Genomic DNA, 20,234 nt, shown 5'->3' with positions numbered 1-20,234 from the left:
ACTCGTGTGTTGCTTGAAAAGTTGAATATTCAAACTCCTAACATCAACTCATGTGTTGCTTGAAAAGTTGATGTTGAACTCCTAGCATCAACCACAAAAATATGTATCAATCATATAATGTTAGCTTCAGAGTTCAGCTTAATGTGGCCATCATACATTAAGGCTCCAAACAAAGACCTTGAAAGTTATTATCTTTACTTTTTTAAAGATATTTTTAAAGCTTTACAACACTGCATCTATAAAAGAAGCTTTCAAAATTCTCAATATGCACAGTTTCTAGTTCCTTGAATGCACTCAAGGCATGCAAACTTTGGTTTTTTGTTTAAAAACCTACTGTGCTGGTGCCTTGTTAAAACTCCATCCTGCACCTGTTAGAGGCTTCAAATTACAATTTTCATGTACATGCCTGCATGGGTGTGTGTATAAATTTAAGTAAGGCCTCCTTCCCCTGTCCTGGGAAAAAGAAGAATGTACAAATGGCATGCCTAACATTCTTTATAAAATATTAGGTGTTCAAAGGTTGCCATCCACATGATACTGAACTTTCAGAATTTTAAGAACTTCACTTTTAAAATGCCATGACCTTGACCTTTTAGAACTTCCACTTTCGGAATGCAGCTTACCATGTTCTTTTGACAACATCCTGACAGATATTGTCATGTTCAAAAGTTGAAGACGGTTGCTAGTTATCAATTATGTAATGACTAATGTAATAATATCCTACGAATACAAACCTAGATATCAAATTCCATCATTTCAAGTTTATTACCAAACTCAATTGCATGGATATGGGTAGGTGGCTATAAGATTCTTACAATAGAGCCAATATCTATGAGCTTAATTTACCAGCTGCCATGCTAGGCAGAAGTGACTTGAGTTTCTCTTCATTGACTCATCCGTCTCTCAGCATCCATTTCACTTCCAAATCATAGTCAGAAATGCTCTGTGAATGGATAATTACTCTGTTATCAAGCTACAGCCAACACTTACAAGTGTAATGCCATGTTTTTCATGCAAGTTCTTCAATACTGCTTCCAAAATCATATCTTGAATTGTTCGCTCCACTGGTAGTCAGAACAGATATGTAATCCTCATGGATTAGAATATAAATCTATCATGAGGGCAAAAACTCACCTTTTGTAAGATTTGATGGTCAACAGCAATAATATAACAATAATGTCTGCTGAAATCATAATAAATGGAGTTTACCTGAGGTTGTTACTTCATTCCTCAATTAATTTCCTTTGGCACACCACGGTCATCGACAATCCAAGGAATAGTCTCAACAGGCTCCGGAACAGACTCATCAACATCAAAGAATGCCAAAAAATCATTAACAAATCTCCCACCTCTTTGCTTTAGAGATAGTTGAGCCACTCCAAATGCAGCAGCCTTCCAATCGACTTGCGGGTGCTCAAATGTGCCCTGCACTGGTATCTGCAAAACACAATGGTAATCAAGATCATGAGCATCTCATGTATATGAACCTACAGTGATGCTAGTTCCAAATTTGACAATGTCAATGCAGGAACAATTTCACAGGAGAAAAAGATTTAGACACATTTTAAGAGCGCTAGGAACAATGGTAGAATTCGATTTGAACCTTCAGGTAGTAGTCTTCTGGTAATTTGAATCCGAAAACATCTTTGAATGTCGTTGAAGGAATTGCTATCATCATATTTACAGATTCCTCTATCAAATCCATAACACCCCATGTTGCCAGTGCAACCCTTCCTGTTCACAAGTTGGCAATCCAAATCCATGAATCCTCAAATCATCATGGCAAATAGAATTTCTCGAGAACATTGCAAATCAGGATCGTATAATTGGTTTTTTTACATCAACCTTATACTTAATGGCATGCGTGTATCACCAAGTATCGATAGATTGAGGGATGTGATTCTAGAGGCATGAAAAGGAGCGGAGATTATAGAAAGAAAGTCTATTAACATCCACGGGAGACCAAGAGGTCTATGGGACAACATGAAAGCCATCTAGTACATCAGCTTAGGGAGGGCACAGGGCAGCTCCCAAGGAGTGCAAAATTTAGAGAGTACCTATATTGTAGCCTAGATAAAACATACACACATATATATAGTTGACCTTACATCAGTTTAAGACTAAGAGTCTTTTGGTTTTGATTTAAACTCTCTAATGAGTGCTATCCCGTCCCGGTAGACTGCCCATTTACCATCCTTCCTGGCAGCCCGAACCTTTGCTAATTCCTTTGCCTTATCCTTCAGTTGAGCCTTGGTGAGTTCCTCGGCTATCCATATCTTCGTCCCTTTCAACTTATGAGATTGTCGCAGAACTTTTATACGTATGTCTCGTGAGTTGAACATTATGATAGCATGGCCATTACGTTGACCGATATGAACTACTCGAGCTTCACCGTCATCATCTGGGTTGTCAGGATTGTTATCGGCATCTACTGTCCAGTCAACAGTAGGCATGGCTGTTTGGACATGTGCTAAGGTATCACTAAAAGATTCATCTTCTTTATACCATCCATCTGGAAGCCCCCCAATTCTGATTTTCAAAGCATTATCCTTTCTAGCTGCATGTTCTTTAATCTCTTCCTGAATATCAGCTTTGTTGACCTTTGCATCAAACTCCACAGTCACTTCTTGCTTGGCTGTCTGCATTTCAGTATGAACTAGATTCTTGACTGCAGAGACTCAGGCTTTGCACTGCGGTGGCATGGCTTCCTAAGCTTTAGCAGTTGCAACGTTAGGAACTCAAACAATTTACTTGCAGTGAGAATGTTGCCCCACCTAGTTACTTAAAGGTTGTCTTAAGCCTCCCCTACAAGGTGATTACAGGTTGAAATGGACCACCAATTGCCAAAGGAAATGGCTGAAAAATGATGACCACCTGGAAACAATTTCACCTCAAATATAATGTGTTAAGCTGATTCAAGTGAGCAATTTTTTCACATCCATGCATACTTTCCATCTTCATGCAGTTATTATTAACACAATCATGGTTCTCAAGAAAATGTGATCATTACTCACCTTGAATTCCCTTGCATACTCATCCCATGCCTTCATTTTCGTGTCTTTGCCGGAGTAAATAAAATCATTCAATGAACAAGCATGTGTATGCAAAGGCATTTACAATCACTCATCTGCACAGCCATACAAAAAAGGTACCTCGTCTAGCACAACTTGTTACCCAAAACCTCCTCTTTGACACCCTTTGTGGATTCCTCACCTCTAAGAACTGTGTTGCCCATCTCTTCTTTGTACCACACCTGTCGAATGAGAAATCTACATGAGCCTTGGTAACTCAGCCCAATAGAACAAATCCTTGCATGTTCAATGGCTCAAGGAATCGTAGCCAGCACACCATTCAATAAAATAGGTTGAGGCTCTTCAACTTCTATCATCTTACAGTTGTATAGAAGGGTCAATTCCAGTGTTTGTAAATGTACAATTGGCCACTCTCACTTGTAATTATATAGTAGGCCTCATGCTACTCTTGAATTCCTTTCAATTACAAGGGATTTCAAGTTCTCGACAATCAAACTATTAATTACAAGGGCACGATATAAGAGTCATCCAGATTAGCATAATTAGCTTATCAATTAACCTACTGCAAAGGTAACAGGCAGGGTCTCAAGAACCAACCCTTCATGACAAAATCATTAGGTAGAACAGAAAACTTGTCAGCTAGAACCTTCATCGCTGTAAAACTTCATCAAGACAGCGGGACAATGTTTGAACAATCATATGTTGAAACCTGTCCGACTTGAAGGTCTGCAAGAAGTGAGCTTTGGGTTCCAGCCACATCTAAATTTTGATTAGGATGGAGTTCACTATACCAAACATATGTGGCATCCTCCAGGAAGAAGGAAAGATGTAAAGAAAAGCATGCTCATTCTCCACCACCTTTGCCTTATAAGCCATGGGGAATGAATTTCTGACACTTGCTTTTGCATCCTCCTGTAATTTGTCCGTCGAATTTTGTATCTTTGTGTGGACTTTGTTGAACAACTTGAGAAGTCGTCACCTCTCTGTGATACTCACGGCTTCCATCACTAATGCAACACTTCAACCCACACATTTGGCCCTAAAGAGGATATCGTGGTAAGCCTTCCAATGCCCCCAAGAATTTGTGTGAGGATAAGTAGCGCTCCCTGCACCGGCTCCCCATTGCTAGTCCCAATTGATGGGCCTATTTTTGGAGCTCAAGAAATCACTGTAGATATTGTATATGTTGCATATATCACATGTAGAAGCAGAGCACCAGTAGTAGGTAAGTGGTATTAGCACTTCTAAGCACAAATCTAGGCTAGGGTGGATTACCTCTAGGCATAGAAGATAAGTAGCAATACAAAACCTTAGAGCTTTTGGTTTTGCTTTTGTGGAGAGACCCTAATTATAGAAGTGATGATGAAAAATTTCACGGCCACTCTTGGATAACTAGCATACCCACCGCAGACCTCTGATTGTGGATTGGGAAGCTAGTAGCTATGTGCATGTGATGAGGACGACAGAGACTGAAGGAAATACTGAGAGATGAGCGCACTCTACGGAATTCTTTATGAAAAAGGTGGTGGTTGCATGGCAGATGGAAATTCGCATGAGCAGTCAACATCAAAGGGTTGGTTAGCTATATGTGGTCCTGTGGTTTACTTGGATACAACTTTAGCGAAAATTGAAAAAGTAGAGGTTGCATGGGTGCATGTCAGCTAAAAGTAATATGAGGTCCTTTTTGCATGACGAGCTGCTTTTGGAGGGAGTTGTAGTGCCAAAAAGCTGAGTTAGCTTTGGCACTGGTTTCCAAGTGTTGTTGTGGGCTTGTGTATACACATGCAAGAAGAGAGTTCGAACTGTGTCGTGGCATAAGGTTTCTAGTTCTTGCATTGAAGATCCAAGGGGGGAGGGCGATGGTGGATGGGGAGGGGGCGGTCGGCCGGAGGCCTCTCCTGCGGCTCTATCCAAGAGCCTGAGTACTCAGGGCCACTGCCTTTGGTGAGTTTGCTAGAAGATTGAAGACGATCTCACCCTCATGAGTCTGGGGCCGTTCTAAGGGGAAGCCACCTATATGCTCCCCTTGCACAGGAGAGGCTGTTGCATGCTTTGCCGTCGAACATTGACGGAGTCTGGCTCGCCACCTGCTGAGGAGGGAAGCTCGACCTTGACCTTGGCAGGCTTGCTGAGGAGGGAAGCTCGGCCTTGACCTCTGGGACAAGATGGTCAAGTGGCCCATCTACCTGCATCTAAAGCATTGGCCTGGTAGACCAAAAACCTCAACCCATTGTCAAATCTCCAAGGGACTAGAAATCACGAAGAAGCTGCGATCTTCCCGGAGCACCAAACCAGCAGGAACGGCCACACCGAAATCTTCGATGAAAGGTGCAAATGTCGAAACACCACTAGCGACCAAACACAAAACCAAAGAGGAGCAAACCGGGCGGGGATAGGTGGGAAAAGGCAAAAAGGAAAAATAGAGAGAAGGCGAGGGATGGATGGAGGGGAGAAGAGGCTAGCTAGGGGGGGAAGAGCAGAAAGAGAAGTCTTCTCTCTGGAATGTGGATTTGAATCCAGCTAATTTGCTGCTGACATACATTTAAGGAACAATCAGAAGAAGGAACGGTATTGGAATTCCGGGAAAAATCTCTTAGAGAGCTCCATTTGGCTCAAGCGGTGGCTGCATCAGGAACTAATTGTGGATCCTAACAGGCTGTTTGTGACTGAAACAGATGCTTATGAAGGGATCTGTGCCAGCAATTACCAATTTGAATCTTTTAAAAGACATTTCAGGTGCATGCACACTTTGATATTATTTTTGTGTGTGTGGATTTTGATGGAAGTATGCTATAGTGGGTAGAATCCTATGAACACTCTCCAGATTGCAATCAATCATGACCGCCCAAGCACTTTGTGTCTTGTTGATTTTCTGCAATAGTGGTTAAAATCGTTGTACCTTTGATACTTGCCAAATTAATACTCAGAAGAGACGCAAAGGGTCCTTAGATGAGCGAAAGGAGAGGATGGCTTTGTATAGCATAGAGATCATTCCCATGCTGGTCTACACAATCCAAGGCCATCTCAGGACACTGAATATGCAAGGCGAGAACTGATTTGCATGACCTTGAGGTAGAAACATGCAGGTGTGGAGACCAAGAGAGGATGAAGGCCAAGGGGAGGGGATGACCATTGGAAGGACTCACCTGTAAGAGGAGATCTGTCATTCAAGAGGGGGGAAGATAATGTGTGTGAGAAGAGAAGGGACTAGATCTATGAGCTAGCCTCTATAAGCATTGTATCTTTAATTGTTGTGAGTGTTGTTTGTTGACTTAGATTGATCTATTACATTACACATCACCTATGATGTGCATATTCTATTCCCTTGTAAGCAATTGTTAAGCACTTTCTGCTCCTTTGTTCACTTGAGCCACAATACTTTTCGTTCATTGCACCACAGATGCTGATAATAGGAAGGCTATGTTGTAGGAAATTCTCCTCACGTTAGTGGCTTTTGGCTGTCAGTAATACTTTAGAAAAGTACAAGCCCCCCACCTCAGACGGTTTTGGACATGTTAGGGCCTTATTAGTGAGGGAAAGGCTTATGATGAGCAGTTCTATCAAGCTCCAATAGAGGAGCTTGTGTTAACAATCTGTAACATTGGGATACTTTGTTTCCTGAAATATCCAATCCCACCTGAAACCACAGGGGAATCCAACAGAAGCTAAGATCAGCACCCCATGACTGGAGCTCCTTGGAGTGTGTGCTAAAACCAACTTGTTCCAATTGACCTTGGCTCCTTAATCCAAACAATATACCCTCTAGTTTGGGATATCGAATGGGGGGGCACACACTTGGATGATAGCAAATTGATGTGGCAACCCCGAGGCATGGTGGGAGGGACTCGGCCCCCCACAGAAGTATGAAAAGTTCTCAAGGACCCGAGTGCCTCTCAAGATCTAGTTTTTGCAACAGTCCCATGGCTCCTGCCGGTGCGACTTGAGAGAGTAGGGTCTGGGGGCCTCCATCCCAAGACTGCGGGAGACCCTAAGGCAAAAGGGGTTTTGGATTTGCTCTCTAGTGGGCAGAGGGCCAGAGTAGTAGGCTGCTTGGGCAAGGACTAGACCATTCACCCAATTCCAATTTCAACATAACTGAAGGGGCAAGGTGGCGGCTTTTGCTACATGAGGGCCGGCCTCTCAGAGAGATTCAATGGGATCTAGGAGACTGATTTTGGCAAGTTCAAATAGGGAGCTTAGATAGAGTAGAAGAGGTGCCCTTTTTCTCTTATACGACTCAAGGTTGGGTGACATCTGCAAATGGAGGCAACAACTTGGTTCCCCTTACGAGAGCACCATTGGTTGGAGAAAGATGTTCCCTTGGAGGTTATTGCCCGCTTTTGATTACGTCTGTGGACCATCCACAGGCCAGGATGATATCCTATTTCTTTTGGATGGTGGTGCACTAAGGCTGGACTGTGGTTGGAGCAGCTGCAGGTAAACAATAGATGCCTCTACTGCACAAACAGAGATCTAGAGATGATTCCATACTGTCTTTAGGGCTGCCCCCCAACACAAAGGATTTGGATGGGAGCCCTCCAGATTGTGGCAAGCATGTAGAGGATGCAGCAAGACTTCACTTTGGGGATGGTTGTGTGGCTGGAGGGAGGCCATGCATTCTCCATTGACCTAGCCTCTCCATCCTATAGGGTTTAGGTCCACTACGTTATCAGAATAGCGGCATTTGGCGTGACTGCTCCCTCCCACCTACGCCATTCACCTTCGCCCAGGATTGTGTATGGGAGACGGTGTCTAGCATCACTGCTTGGAACATATGGGTTTCTCACTATAGTTTTGTGATGGGAGGCCATTAGATTCCCCCAGCATCCACCATGGTCGCTATCTGGTAGGATATCATCTACACCTTGCAATCCCTTTGGGAGCGCAGGACTCCAAGTTCTCAAATGACTGCTGAAAGGTGAGAGCATTTTCGCAAAGCAGGGTCTGTAGGTATCTTCTATATTATTAGCGCAAGAGGTATTAGATACTTGTAAAAACATCGTCCCTGGCTGTTAGCCCCTTTTCCAAAGATTCCCTAGGCAATGAGCTGGGGTGTCCAAAAATAGGTTGGTTTCCTGACAACCAACTGTGTCCTTTTCTTCCCCAATGATCAGCACCTTTTAGATTGGTATTTGTATTGTTGATTTTCAAGTTTTAATAGAAGGTTTTTTTCTTTTTTTTTTTAAATGTATATCTGCATATATTCGAAGAGGAAAGCTAATGGTCTAAATTCAGTCAACTGTACACAAAGAAGTCAAATACATGTATATGTCACAAAAGGGAATGTCTACCTCAAGGTATTTACCTGCAATTAGAAAATCTATTCTTGAGCAATTCAAACTTCCATCCATATTCACATGAGCTTCAATGGAAGATATTTGTACATTCACTTCTTTTCTTCCTCTAGCGATGTCTTCCTTGCCTCTAGACAATAGAGAAAGGATGCCTCCTGCTAAAGGACCCCGTGCCAAGACCTAATCCAAAGAGAAGTACAATTTATCCATCATATGGAAGAACAATTCATAAAAATTTTGTGGTTTATTAAAAAGCAAACACCATTCTACTTGGAGCTTTTCTTCTAGAAAAAGGAAGCCTCCAACTAAAGGACCCCATGCCAAGACCTAATCCAAAGAGAAGTACAATTTATCCATCATATGGAAGAACAATTCATATAATTTTTGGTTTATTAAATGCAAACACCATTTTACTTGAAGATTTTCTTCTAGAAAAGGAACCACTTATGTTATGCTTGCAAAAACACAATACAATGTAGGAACAAGAATGGAGCACGATTGTGAACACGAGAGAACAATAAGTGAATACAAGTGAACTCCATCTGAAATGTTCAACTAAAAGAAGTTACAAGTACTTGGTACATATAGTCCAAGTACTAACACACAAAATAGACGAAGTCCTAGTCTAAGTCCTAGTCTACCCTACACCACGATGTCAGTGTATATCTCTACAAATCCTCCCCTCAATGATATGGCTGAAGTACTCTGGAATGATCTCAGAAGTACCTAAAGTACCATGGTTGCACAAATTCATCCACGTGGATATAGCAACCTATGGGAGTACAAAGAAAAACAATGTCATATTACAACCCCCCCGACATTGTTTGAATGTCTCTGATCCCCAAGCCATGTTGATGACGTGTGAAGACAGGCACTGACAGGCTTTTCGTAAAGATATCTGCCACATTGTCCTCAATAAAAACAATATGTAAGATCAATGAAGCCATCCTAAATACAATCCCACACATAATGATAGTGATTCTCAATGTGTCTCATGCGAGCATGACAGACAAGATTGTTGCCAATGGCGATGCAACTTTGGCTATCACAAAAGATCGGAGATGCCTCACCATCCTTAGCATGAAGCAAATCATGCAGTAGCTTCCTTAACCACATACATTCCATAGTGGCTGCATTTGCCACTTTACATTCAGCTTCACTGGAGGAGAGACAGGCTGTGTTTGCCACTTTATATTCAGCTTCACTGAAGGAGAGACATGCGCGGCTTTGCTTCTCATTGAGCCATGATATGCACGCGGAGCCCAATGAGAAGCAATAACCTGAAGTGTACTTGCAGTCATCAATGTTCCCTGACCAATCTGAGTCTAAAAAACCACTCAGCAATACGTCACCATCTGGAGCATAATGCAGCCCATAAGAGAGAGTACTATGTACATATCTGAGAACCCTTTTTGCTGCGTTCCGATGCGTGATTGTGGGACAATGCATGAACTGACTGAGTAACCCTGTGGCATAGGCAATGTCTAGTCTAGTGGAGCATAAGTAGATAAGACTACCCACCAGCTGCCTGTAGACTGTGCCATCAAACTTTTCAGCCTCATCATGCTTACTCAGCTTGATTCCCTTTTCCAATGGAGTGGCCACAGATCTACAATTCCCCATGTTAAATTTCTGCAAGAGGCCCTTTGAGTACTTTGTCTATGACATAGAAGCCAGAGCTTCTCAAGATCAAACCTCCATTATCCATGCTACCAATGAAAGGTCATGAGCGCCAAAACAACAATACAAAGCAAGTCCACTACTTGCGCAAAGGCATGAGTTTGAATCATCCTTAAGACGAGTGGGATCCATACCTTCCAACTTGAAGCTACAAAGGGGAAACTCTTGCAACAGAAATTGAGGACCCTCAACATACCCGTCCATCCACCCTTCCAAGATAAACACCATGATCTCCTAAAGAGAGGGATGAAGGGAACCGACATATAATCCCTGACAGGGGTCTGTCACCAAAAGAGGTAGACAAAGAGGTGGCATGTGAAAAGGAGGGGAAGGAAGGAGTCGGTGACTTCCAAGGGAATTGATGCAGCCTAGGGACAATCCTACATGGGAAGAGGAGAAGGAATAGAGATAGGGACCTTAGGGAAGGGGGAAAGCTAGTCTAGGGGTAAGTTTGTGCACTAGTACTATTATGCTACTCAATTCTGTGTAGTAAGCCATGCTCTCTTAGGAATCTACTTGAGTTTTGCTTCTAGAAGCATGAGTAATGCTAGTTGAGCTACTAGCCTCTTCTTGGTTTGGCTAGTGTTGTTGCACTCAGTTGTTTTGGCTTGAGCGAGCCACCTAATGGGTGCTACCTCACCCAATCCATAAGGTCTTCTTGAAGTAGTCATCTAGACCACCATGCCCATCAGGATGGTACCATCCGGCTCCCACCCGTATCCAAATACACTTTCACCATGCTCTAGATGCAGTGTATATGGGCCACTTGTCACGCAAGCTACCGAGATGACTCAGACCTACACTATGGTTTCGGTGTCCAGGATGCAGCCACTAGGTCCTTTCCCACAACTCGCTCTGCAGCCTGCCCCCCATCTGGGAAGATGCCCAAAATCCATGGTTTGGTGACGAGTGCCAAGAGATGAGATCTCACCTCACATGAGAGCAAGCTTTGGGACCTCTGACGAGACTAGAGGCACGACGGATCTACCGGCGCTTGACATGGGGCCCCAATCCTAGCACAGATGTTCAATAATGATGTGTGCCACGATTTCCCCCCTGCTTGGAGTACCACCCCATGTGGCCAAGATATATGGGTCAGTACTTGAGAGAGAGGGGCAGAGGGCATTGGGACAGGCTGGGTTTCGAAGATAGGGTTCCACCCTTGATCACATCTTCACCTTGCATGCACTCATAGAGGAGGCGAGGTCGAGATCCCAAAAAGTCTATGCATGTTTTGTAGACTTTCAAAAGGCCAACGATACAGTCCCACGATCTCGCATGATTAGACGACTTCAGGAGATGCATATCCCAGGAGACATGATATGGGGAGCGATGAGTTTATATGAGTCACTTAGAAAATAAAGAAAGAAAGAAATATATATTAACGTCCACAGGAGGCCTCGCGGGCCTATGGGACAAAGTACACTGAAAAGCGAACTCATACAAGCCTCAGTGGGCTGAAGCAAAGGGCATGCTAGGACCCTTGCTGAGTACTAATCTATGCTAACAAAGTCATAATTATGAATAGAAATAGTCAACTGCAACTGCATAGTGGGCCAGATCAATCTTTCCAGTATCAAGAACAAATTGAAAAACAAGTCAGTCTTGGCACTGGGACTCAAAATAAAATCCACCTCTCGATCGTGTTCAAGCGAGATAGGCAAAGGCCTTGCCTACCATAGGCAAGCTCTTTGGTCTAGACCTCTTTGTCTCAACAACTTGGGCAACTAGTGTGGATAAGCCTAATGACAACCATAGTAGGTATGTTGTTGCACCAACTTACCCTATTCTCGTTCTAAGGCTCCTTGAAAATCTAATAGATTAGATGATTCCCTGCAAGCCTTGTCTTCCTAGAGAGTCTCTTGTCCCCTCTTCAGCTTAAACATCCTAATTTGGAGAACGTATGCTGGTTTCAAGGCTGGGCTTCATATTGACTACATATGTTGATCCTCTGGTATGACCTCTTGAGAGATTTGTAGGTATTTCAATGAATATCGTGATGATTTAGGAGCACAACACAGATGAAGCCTATGGGGGCAGTCAAGGGTGTTAACATGAAGATTGGCGGTGTGACATTCTTGTCCAACTTCGTTGTTTTGGACATGACCGAGGATGAACAAACCTACCCTTTACTTCTTGGTTGACCATGGTTGCGGTCAGCGAAGGCCATTCAACATTGGTCCACAGATGAAGTTCGGTTGCCCTTAGGATCCACATCCTTGGAAATAGATATGGTCACGGGAAAAGCATGGCACCGACCCATTGAACTAGGTGAAGAGGATTTTGAAGAGCAAGCTGGAATGGAAGAGGAGCGTTGGGCTCTTGGGGACTGGCCCATTGCAGATGACCAAGATGGAGGAGAGGAAGCACAAATGGTGGAGGGTTTTGAAAGCTTGACCTACTTGTTAGATCATGCTGACGAAGATGAGGATGAAGCTGTTATCTTAGATTGGATGGGCACCTTGGGCTCCTTGTCTATTAACATGGTGGAACTCAATTCTCCAGATCATGATGACCAGCCTCCAAGTGAGAGGGACCAGCAAGCAGCACGCCCTACGTCTTTGACCCCGATCTAGGTGAGCTCACCTATCACATGATACCCTTTGGTCTCGGCAACAATCCTCACATGTATCAGCGGATGGTTCGCGCAACTATAGGGGAAGTTGATGCTGAGATCACCAGCATCGCCAGAGCCGATGAGCAGGAACGTCAAAGGTTGACACACGACATGTATAGTACCAACCTTCAAGAGCTAGGTCCATGATACTAATAGTACAATGGAGATTAGTGACAATGACGCAGATGACCTGCAAAGTACTAGTTGGGTGGATGATTAATCAAATCAGTCTGATCGAGAAGTCGAGCTTGCCAACAACTTGACTAGTGTCGACCAGAGACCAATGGTGTGGCCACTACCTCCTCCAAGGACACAAAGCACTTTCAGGCACGATGTTGGAAATAGCCGGAGCCACGAGCAAGGAGAGCACCTATAGTTCACATACGCACTGGAGTCAAAGCTTTCTCGAGAACCCGACAGACACACCTTGCACCCGAAGAAGAAGATGTTAGGGACCTTACCTTGCTTGACCTGTACCTTTCTGAAGCAGATCTCAATAACACAGAAGATGTTCCCGGAACCACGTATGAGGTGGAAGGCTTACCAGACCATGGGATGCTCAAGCAGGCACAAAAGGGTAAAAAGAAGTCCTCTACTAATGCCCCTTCTACATCACAACCAGTTCCGGAGACCGCATCAGCATCCTTTCCTCCATCCTCATTGAGGGAAGTGAGCGGAGACTTCTCCCTCGAAGACACTCCCGCACATGCAGGGTTGGGGGAAGGAGCAACCAGCCACCCCACATCCACAAGTGTTCCCCAGGTGGATCAGGCACGTGATTAGCAGTATCTCAACATCGGGACTGAGGACAACCCAAGACATTTGAAGGTAGCAAGATGGGTCTGGGAGCATGAGTATCTTCTTGCTGCTTTAATTGATTTTTTCAAGGAATATGTCGATGTGTTTGGGCCTCTCTCCCAGCTGATTCAATTGCACGACTAGGTTTGTGTTGGCCTCTCCTTGATGGAGATACAACGACATAGAGAGACCTTGATGCGCATCAAAGAGTAGGAGACAGTGGCACCTACAACTGGGCTAGATCGATCCCATCGACATGTTACTGATTTTTACACTTTTGAGTCTACCCCTAGACATAGCCGAGTTGAGGATAGGGCTAAGTGGGTCAGTGGGATGAGACGATGACGTGGAGAGACGCAGCCAGAGATGCAAATATGGACCAAGGCACACACGATGTAGGTCCAGCCCATCATAGCCATATTGCTAGACCAAAGGGGTCACTATCTACATGGCCCGTTGGATACAGAGATCATGGAGACCACGCTCCCCACATAGAGAGAGACGACCTGGCAAACACAGATACGAGATATCTTCGCAGCACATTGGAGAGCCACCTTGGCATTGGGTTACGTATTTTGACCTTGAGTTTGAGTCCTAGTTTTATGTTACATTAGTGTTTAGTACTCTGCAAAGGGCCTTAGCAAGCCCTTTGCTTCAGCCCATAGTGGCTTGTATGAGTTACTTTTTGTGATTGTACTTTGTCTCATAGGGCCATGAGACCTCCAGAAGACGTCGATACATCCTGGACTTGGGAGGGGGGGACTAGGAGTTCCCCACCAAGATCTAGTTCTATCACGATGATTTTCGAAGGATGCACTCATCATTAGATCCCACTACCTTGAGGATAGAGGAGTCTCACATGCATTAAGGATTGCCATTGGGCAGATGCGGGTTTCGTCACATCAATTGAGGATCAAGACAGGGAGAGCTGCAGGCATACCTAGAGAGCAGCAGATCTACGGCCTATGCACACTAGAGACAATTGAGACAAAGGAGCATTTCTTATATGTCTGCCTAGCCTCCTATGAGATCTGGGGATGCTATCACTGCCTCTTTCAGGAGGGGCAGGGTTTTTGGTCCACTTTCTCGCCCAATCCACTTCCATGATCAGATCTACATCGAGCTCTATTTGATCGAGATGCGACGACATACAGATACACTACTACAACAGAAGGACAACAAATCAGACAAGTTTCGGCTACTGATCTCATCTTGTTTTGAGATTTTGAGCTATATAGTGTTTTATCATAGCACTCAGCCAGGGCCCAGTGCACCCTTTGGTCTGGCCCTCCATGGCTTATATAAGTTCCTTTCCATTTGCTGTACTTTGTCCCATACGCCCGTGAGGCCTCCCATGGACAGTAATACATACATACATCTCTCTCTCTCTCTCTCTCTCTCTCTCTCTCTCTCACACACACACACACACTCTCTCGGAGGTTTCACTAAGGAGACCAAAGCATGGAGATAAGAGGGTTGATTGCTCCTTTGTGAAAATACACAGTACCGAGAGCTCGCCTCATCAACACTTTAGGATCTGGGGTATGCTCAGAAATTCATTTGGGACAGTCATGGCACTCTATGAGAGGGTCTCAAGCAGGGTTCGGACAGGTATAGGATGGATAGAGGAGATCATGAGCACCATTGGGGTCAAACCAGGGTCGTCCGTTATCACCAACCCTATCTGGCCTCTAAATAGACAAGCTTGACACTTTGATTGGGACACACGAGGGAGCAGGCTGCTCTCTCCCACCTCCTTGATTCAGCTTTCAAAGTTTTCTAATACGTGATTCTTCTGGAAAACTTTAAAAAAACATGGAAAATAATAGCAGATGATTGCATCGTGCGCACATGCAAATTATGGCAGAGTCAACATGAGTGTATGTATGCATGCCAAAAGTGGGCTCAAGCATGCACACGTTGGATGTCCGACAACTTGTCACCTTTGGGAGAAGGGGCCTTTTAGAAACTCACCCAATGGCCATAAACCACCTGTGGGCTACATGCATCTGCATGCAAGCTCAAGCAAGACTTCAACAAAGCTCTTGCATGCGCCTACAGCTACATGCACACTTGGAGATCATACGTGAACTTCTAGGCTCTATGCAGTCAATGTGGCAAGACTGCTCCAAGGTATGTTTTTGTCGATTGAAGCTTGAGATAGATCGGCTGAAGGCACTGAATTGAAGCATAGGAACTCGTCTGTAAGATGATGATGTGTTTTTTTTTCACAATTGGTGCTCTTTGCAAAACAGCTGATGGAGATGCTTTGATATGCACGTGCATGTATGGTTAGCTATGACCTTGTAAAAGAATAGCAATTGGTTGGGCTGTGCAGGTACTGGCTTGCCTTGAGTCGCCATAAAGGTCTTGTGGGCTAGAAAGTTGTGAGCAGCTTGTGGGATGGATGGAAAATCTAGACATCAACACAGGTCTAAACACGTGTTACGTGTTTAGATGATTGCACAGGAACAAGTATCTTGCCAAAGTATGGCAGGCTTCATTAATTTGCTGATAGAATTCATGAATCTGGTCAGCTACCTTTGGCCTTATGAATACCCAAAAACACCTCGAAACCTACACTATGCCCATCACACTCTGTTGCCACATACAATTGCTTGGGGATGGACCAATCGGCTTCAACAAGCAAACAATCGCAATTGCAATTCACGTGACCAAGCTCCACCTCCTTCACAATATAGGGTATTACATTTACCTTGGGTACCTCATGTCCTAACTGTCCCTGATGGTTAGGCTACATGATCCTAGCTTTAAAAGCAACATCTTCTTCTCAGACACACATCAATGAACCTGAATGGCAAAGAGCACTTAGGGTTGGAAAGAAGGGGGAAAATCCCACACAAATAATAACCTCCGTCTAAAATGCCGAAGCAAGTCTAAATGTCTTAAAACACATGCAACACCTCAAAGGACATGTGAACAAAGACCTCATAAAGAGACGATACAAATGGATGAACTCAAGATAGAAACTAAAAGCATAAAGACTGTGTTCATTGTGTGAATGAAACTAAGGGCATGGTGTGTCCATCTGATCCTATACGTGTGTGGGGAGGACACTACAGTGTACTAGAGCTCCCCTTTTCATTTTTCTTTCAAGCATTGCTTGTACAAGGTTGAGCTATATGTGTAGATCACGCCACATCATTACCCATATAGCGTCATTGCCAATCGTCTCCAAGCTTGTATGAACATTTCAGTATGCCGCTTCTCCTTGTAGAACTTCACCTTGTCTGTCTAGGATAGTGCAGGTGCTCCTGCTTATTTGCTTGATGTTCTGTAGGTCTGGGACATACACCAACAATGGCGTTGCACCTAATAGCCAGCTCAACATTTGGTGGAGAATGGTCATGGCATCTACTTATAAGATTGCATGAAAGATATCTGGGCTCTTCTTCATCTGTTACAGCCTTATCAGATGTGGATTGCTGTACATACCCCAACAATGAATAGCCTGCTCAAAAGGAGGATATCTCAAAATGGTCATGGCATCTATGTAAAAAATGAGATTGCCAATCAAGGGCTCCAATACTCTCCTATAGATGGAGGACCATGTACACTGAAAACTAATCTATACCATGAGAAACAAACCACAACATGAGGACGTGAGGATGTGTGAGGGGGAAGTCAACCTGAGGCTTCACCAGAAGCTACAGTTCCAAGCCCCTCCATGTATTAAGAAATGGAAACAAATTAAAGCACATGCACAGGTGAACCGTGAGAGGTATTATCTCATTGGTTGCCTGAGATTGTGTATAGTGGTGGCTGTATGTCCATGTGAATGTGGCATAGACACCTGTGACAACAGTGCCACATGACACATAGCCCTTCAATCCATGAGGGGTGTGTGAGTAGACATGTCATACCATGTGGCCTCTTAAAAACAACCGATCATGTTATGACTTCAATGACTTGAAGTCATAACATATGACTCTCTAGACCCTAAGGTCTACCTACCCCTTTTCGACCCTTTTTAATAATCATAACCATCTAAGTTATCAAGTAAAATACATTGCCTAAATCCATATTTCATCTCTCGTTTTCTCCAACAAATTTAGAGTGTATGATTGGAGAATTAAGAAGGTTAAGGACACCTAGTTTAGGGTTTAGGGAAAGAGATCAAATGGCTTGGCAGGTTAATTCCAGGCTCAGGCTCCAACGGCGGGCTAGTCTTGTGGCTTCTTCCATCTTGTAATCTGGCACCTCACTGCTTGTGTGACTTGTGCAAACTTACTCAAGTAAAATAACTTCAGATCTAATTCTAGCAAGTACATCCACTACGCATTCATGTAAATTCTTCATACTTTTTTTGTTGCTTGTCCTTTTCTTTTTGAGTTTATTATCTAGGAAACTACTAACAGCTTTTATAGATTCCATATCTTACAGTTAAACGAGTGAATATAAAACTTATACTGAACCAACCTTCAATGCAATGTGCATAGTTTCTTTTAACCCCTATTCTATCAATTGGCTTACGCAGTTTCCAATTTTTCAAGATTACGGTCTAAGATGCATGGCTGCAGCAGCACACAAGCATGTGATATAAATGTAGCAAGAACAGACAACAAGAACAGAATCACCCCTATGGAGACTCTTAAGCTTTTATTGCACTTAGAAAACCTAAAGATCAATCATGTATTTCTTCAGCAATCATAGGACACCATCGTAAAAGAAGTTTGCCCCTCTAGCTGACCAAATGAAAAGTGATAAAATAAGGAACCATACCGCTTTCATACGCTCCAATTTGATTTGGTAATTCTGTGCAGGTAGCATCAAATTATCAGGAGAAATGTAGAGCACAACATCCGGCATGTCTTCATCTTGTACAGCTGGCCCAATTACCTCTCCCAACAAAGGGTTGATACGAGCTAGATACAATTTCCCAACTGCTGGACTTAGATCCATCTGAAGTCAAAAGACTAGTGAAGTTACAGAAGCGAGACTATAAGTGTACCTTGTGAAAAATATAGGATCCAAAACTCACCTCCACTTTCACTGGTTGGATGAGCTCAAACCTTTGTTTCATTAGATTTAATAAACCAACAGCTTGTGCCTGAGAGAAGTCAGACCACAAATCCGCCTTCAGCAGATATATACCTGCTCTACTTTCATAAGCCTCCCTTAGATTATCATCTTCTTCCACAGCCCGATCGCCCAGATGTATATCAATAAAAACACTCTGCCCCAGGACAGCTGCAACCTCATCTGGCACTATGAGCTTGCCATCAGTAAGTTCCAAACCTCCCGCAGGAGCTTTGACAGATGCAGAGAGAGCAATATCAACAGCTGATTCAACATTCCTTTTAGCAAGCCGAGAAGGGTGTCTAGTTTGTTGCTGTGATTGGAGAAATGCATTTTTCGGTGCTAATGCCAGCGCTATCTTCAACAAACCACTCTTTTTTTCTTGTCGTAAATCGATACTTGGACACATAATAGTGCAGTCACCTGTTCAGTAACACTCTAACACTGAAAACTAAGTTAATTGCGACATCTTTGAATAAGCACAACAGAAAACATGCAGAAGAGAAAAAGGCTGTCTATGCCCTCAAACTCAAAGAAAAAAATATAGAAAAGAACATAACTGTTTCAAAAGTAGGAGCACTTTCAAAGTGCTCAAAAGGGAAACATGAAAGATTTAATGCCCTTTCATAGGATTCAAAGATACAGCTCTTAGAGAAGAGCTCCTAGCAATATAATTTCTTCCTTATCAGCAGCGAGCATCAGTTCGGAAATGTCTTGCAGAATCAAAGGCAAAAACCTGAAAGGCACTGGTATTAAGATTCTATGTGGTTCATAAAATCCATATGTAGGGGAAATTCTATAGAAGCATGCACATGTGTGCAACTCAAGGACTCAAAATATGAACGCTTCTCATGCATAAAACTAAATTATTTTTTCTTGTCTTTTCTTTTTCTAAGATAAATTCCAGTGAGAACCTCATACAAAATCATGCCGAAAAGAAATGAGGCTAAGAGACTCTATCTGGATCAAAATGGCCTTGTCCTAATTTGCTCCCTCATAGAGCACTTGAGGACCTAACTTCGTGAGTCAAGCCACAAAACCCAAGTTATGTAGCAAGTTTGTTGCAGCCACACAACATCATAGAGATCTAAGGCTCTATACTCTTTGCACATACAAGTGTTGGACAAAGAGGAGCATGTTCTCATGAGATGCCCTAGATACTACACGATCTATGGCAAATACAAGTATCTTTTCTTTCACCCATTGAAAAATGAACATGGGCAGAGTCATTGATTACAAAAACTAGAATGTGACACACTATTCATACACAAGGTTACCCAACTCATGAGGCCCGCCACACAAGACCCAGTCTAGATAGGAGGAGATAATAGACTTCTTCAGAGAAGTAGTTGGAAGATGCCACAACTGTGACCTTGATTTTCGAACTTGCCAACTTAGCAGGAGATTGGAAGAGAGGCCAAACGAGCACCCATCCCATTCGGGTTATTGTCCATGTGGCATCTCGATGTCAGGCCACCTCACATGACTCTTGAGTGCACACTATAGAAAGAAGTCATGGATGTTGTTAGATATGTTCTAGAGACTCTAGCAACTCTTGGTGGACCCCAGTCAAACCCATATAGAACTCAGGCTATTCAGGATCCACACATGACACATGATACATGACACATGGCATGACATGACAGGATCCACTCCCAACACATGGAGTTTTTCTTTATTTTTTAGTAGCTTCACATCTCTAGTTCTCCCAATGAGGGGTGTACTCACACGTACATTTCAGGGTTAATAGCCTTTTGGGAAGAAAAAGAAGAG

At 43.4% G+C, this 20,234-nt stretch overlaps 1 protein-coding gene across 1 annotated transcript in view; it reads right to left on the bottom strand.

Moving 5' to 3' along the window:
* Nucleotides 1-417: 417 nt before the first annotated feature.
* LOC147884648 (uncharacterized) overlaps nt 418-20,234 on the bottom strand; it is a 79,174-nt gene continuing 59,357 nt past the window's right edge. Inside the window, exons 6-11 of the mRNA XM_087397559.1 lie at nt 18,424-18,884; nt 18,165-18,344; nt 8,338-8,506; nt 1,604-1,734; nt 1,210-1,437; nt 418-1,064 (exon numbers count right to left, since the gene is read on the bottom strand). Of these exons, the coding sequence (XP_087253685.1) occupies nt 1,231-1,437; nt 1,604-1,734; nt 8,338-8,506; nt 18,165-18,344; nt 18,424-18,884 (1,148 nt within the window). The 3' untranslated portion in view covers nt 418-1,064; nt 1,210-1,230. The remainder of the gene's footprint in view (nt 1,065-1,209; nt 1,438-1,603; nt 1,735-8,337; nt 8,507-18,164; nt 18,345-18,423; nt 18,885-20,234) is intronic.

This window comes from Dipteris shenzhenensis, chromosome 26 (assembly GCF_047967505.1).
Source record: "Dipteris shenzhenensis isolate YYH24624 ecotype China chromosome 26, Dip_SZ_1.0, whole genome shotgun sequence".
NCBI classification, from domain to species: Eukaryota; Viridiplantae; Streptophyta; class Polypodiopsida; order Gleicheniales; family Dipteridaceae; genus Dipteris; species Dipteris shenzhenensis.
This window is presented reverse-complemented; position numbering and strand designations above follow the sequence as displayed.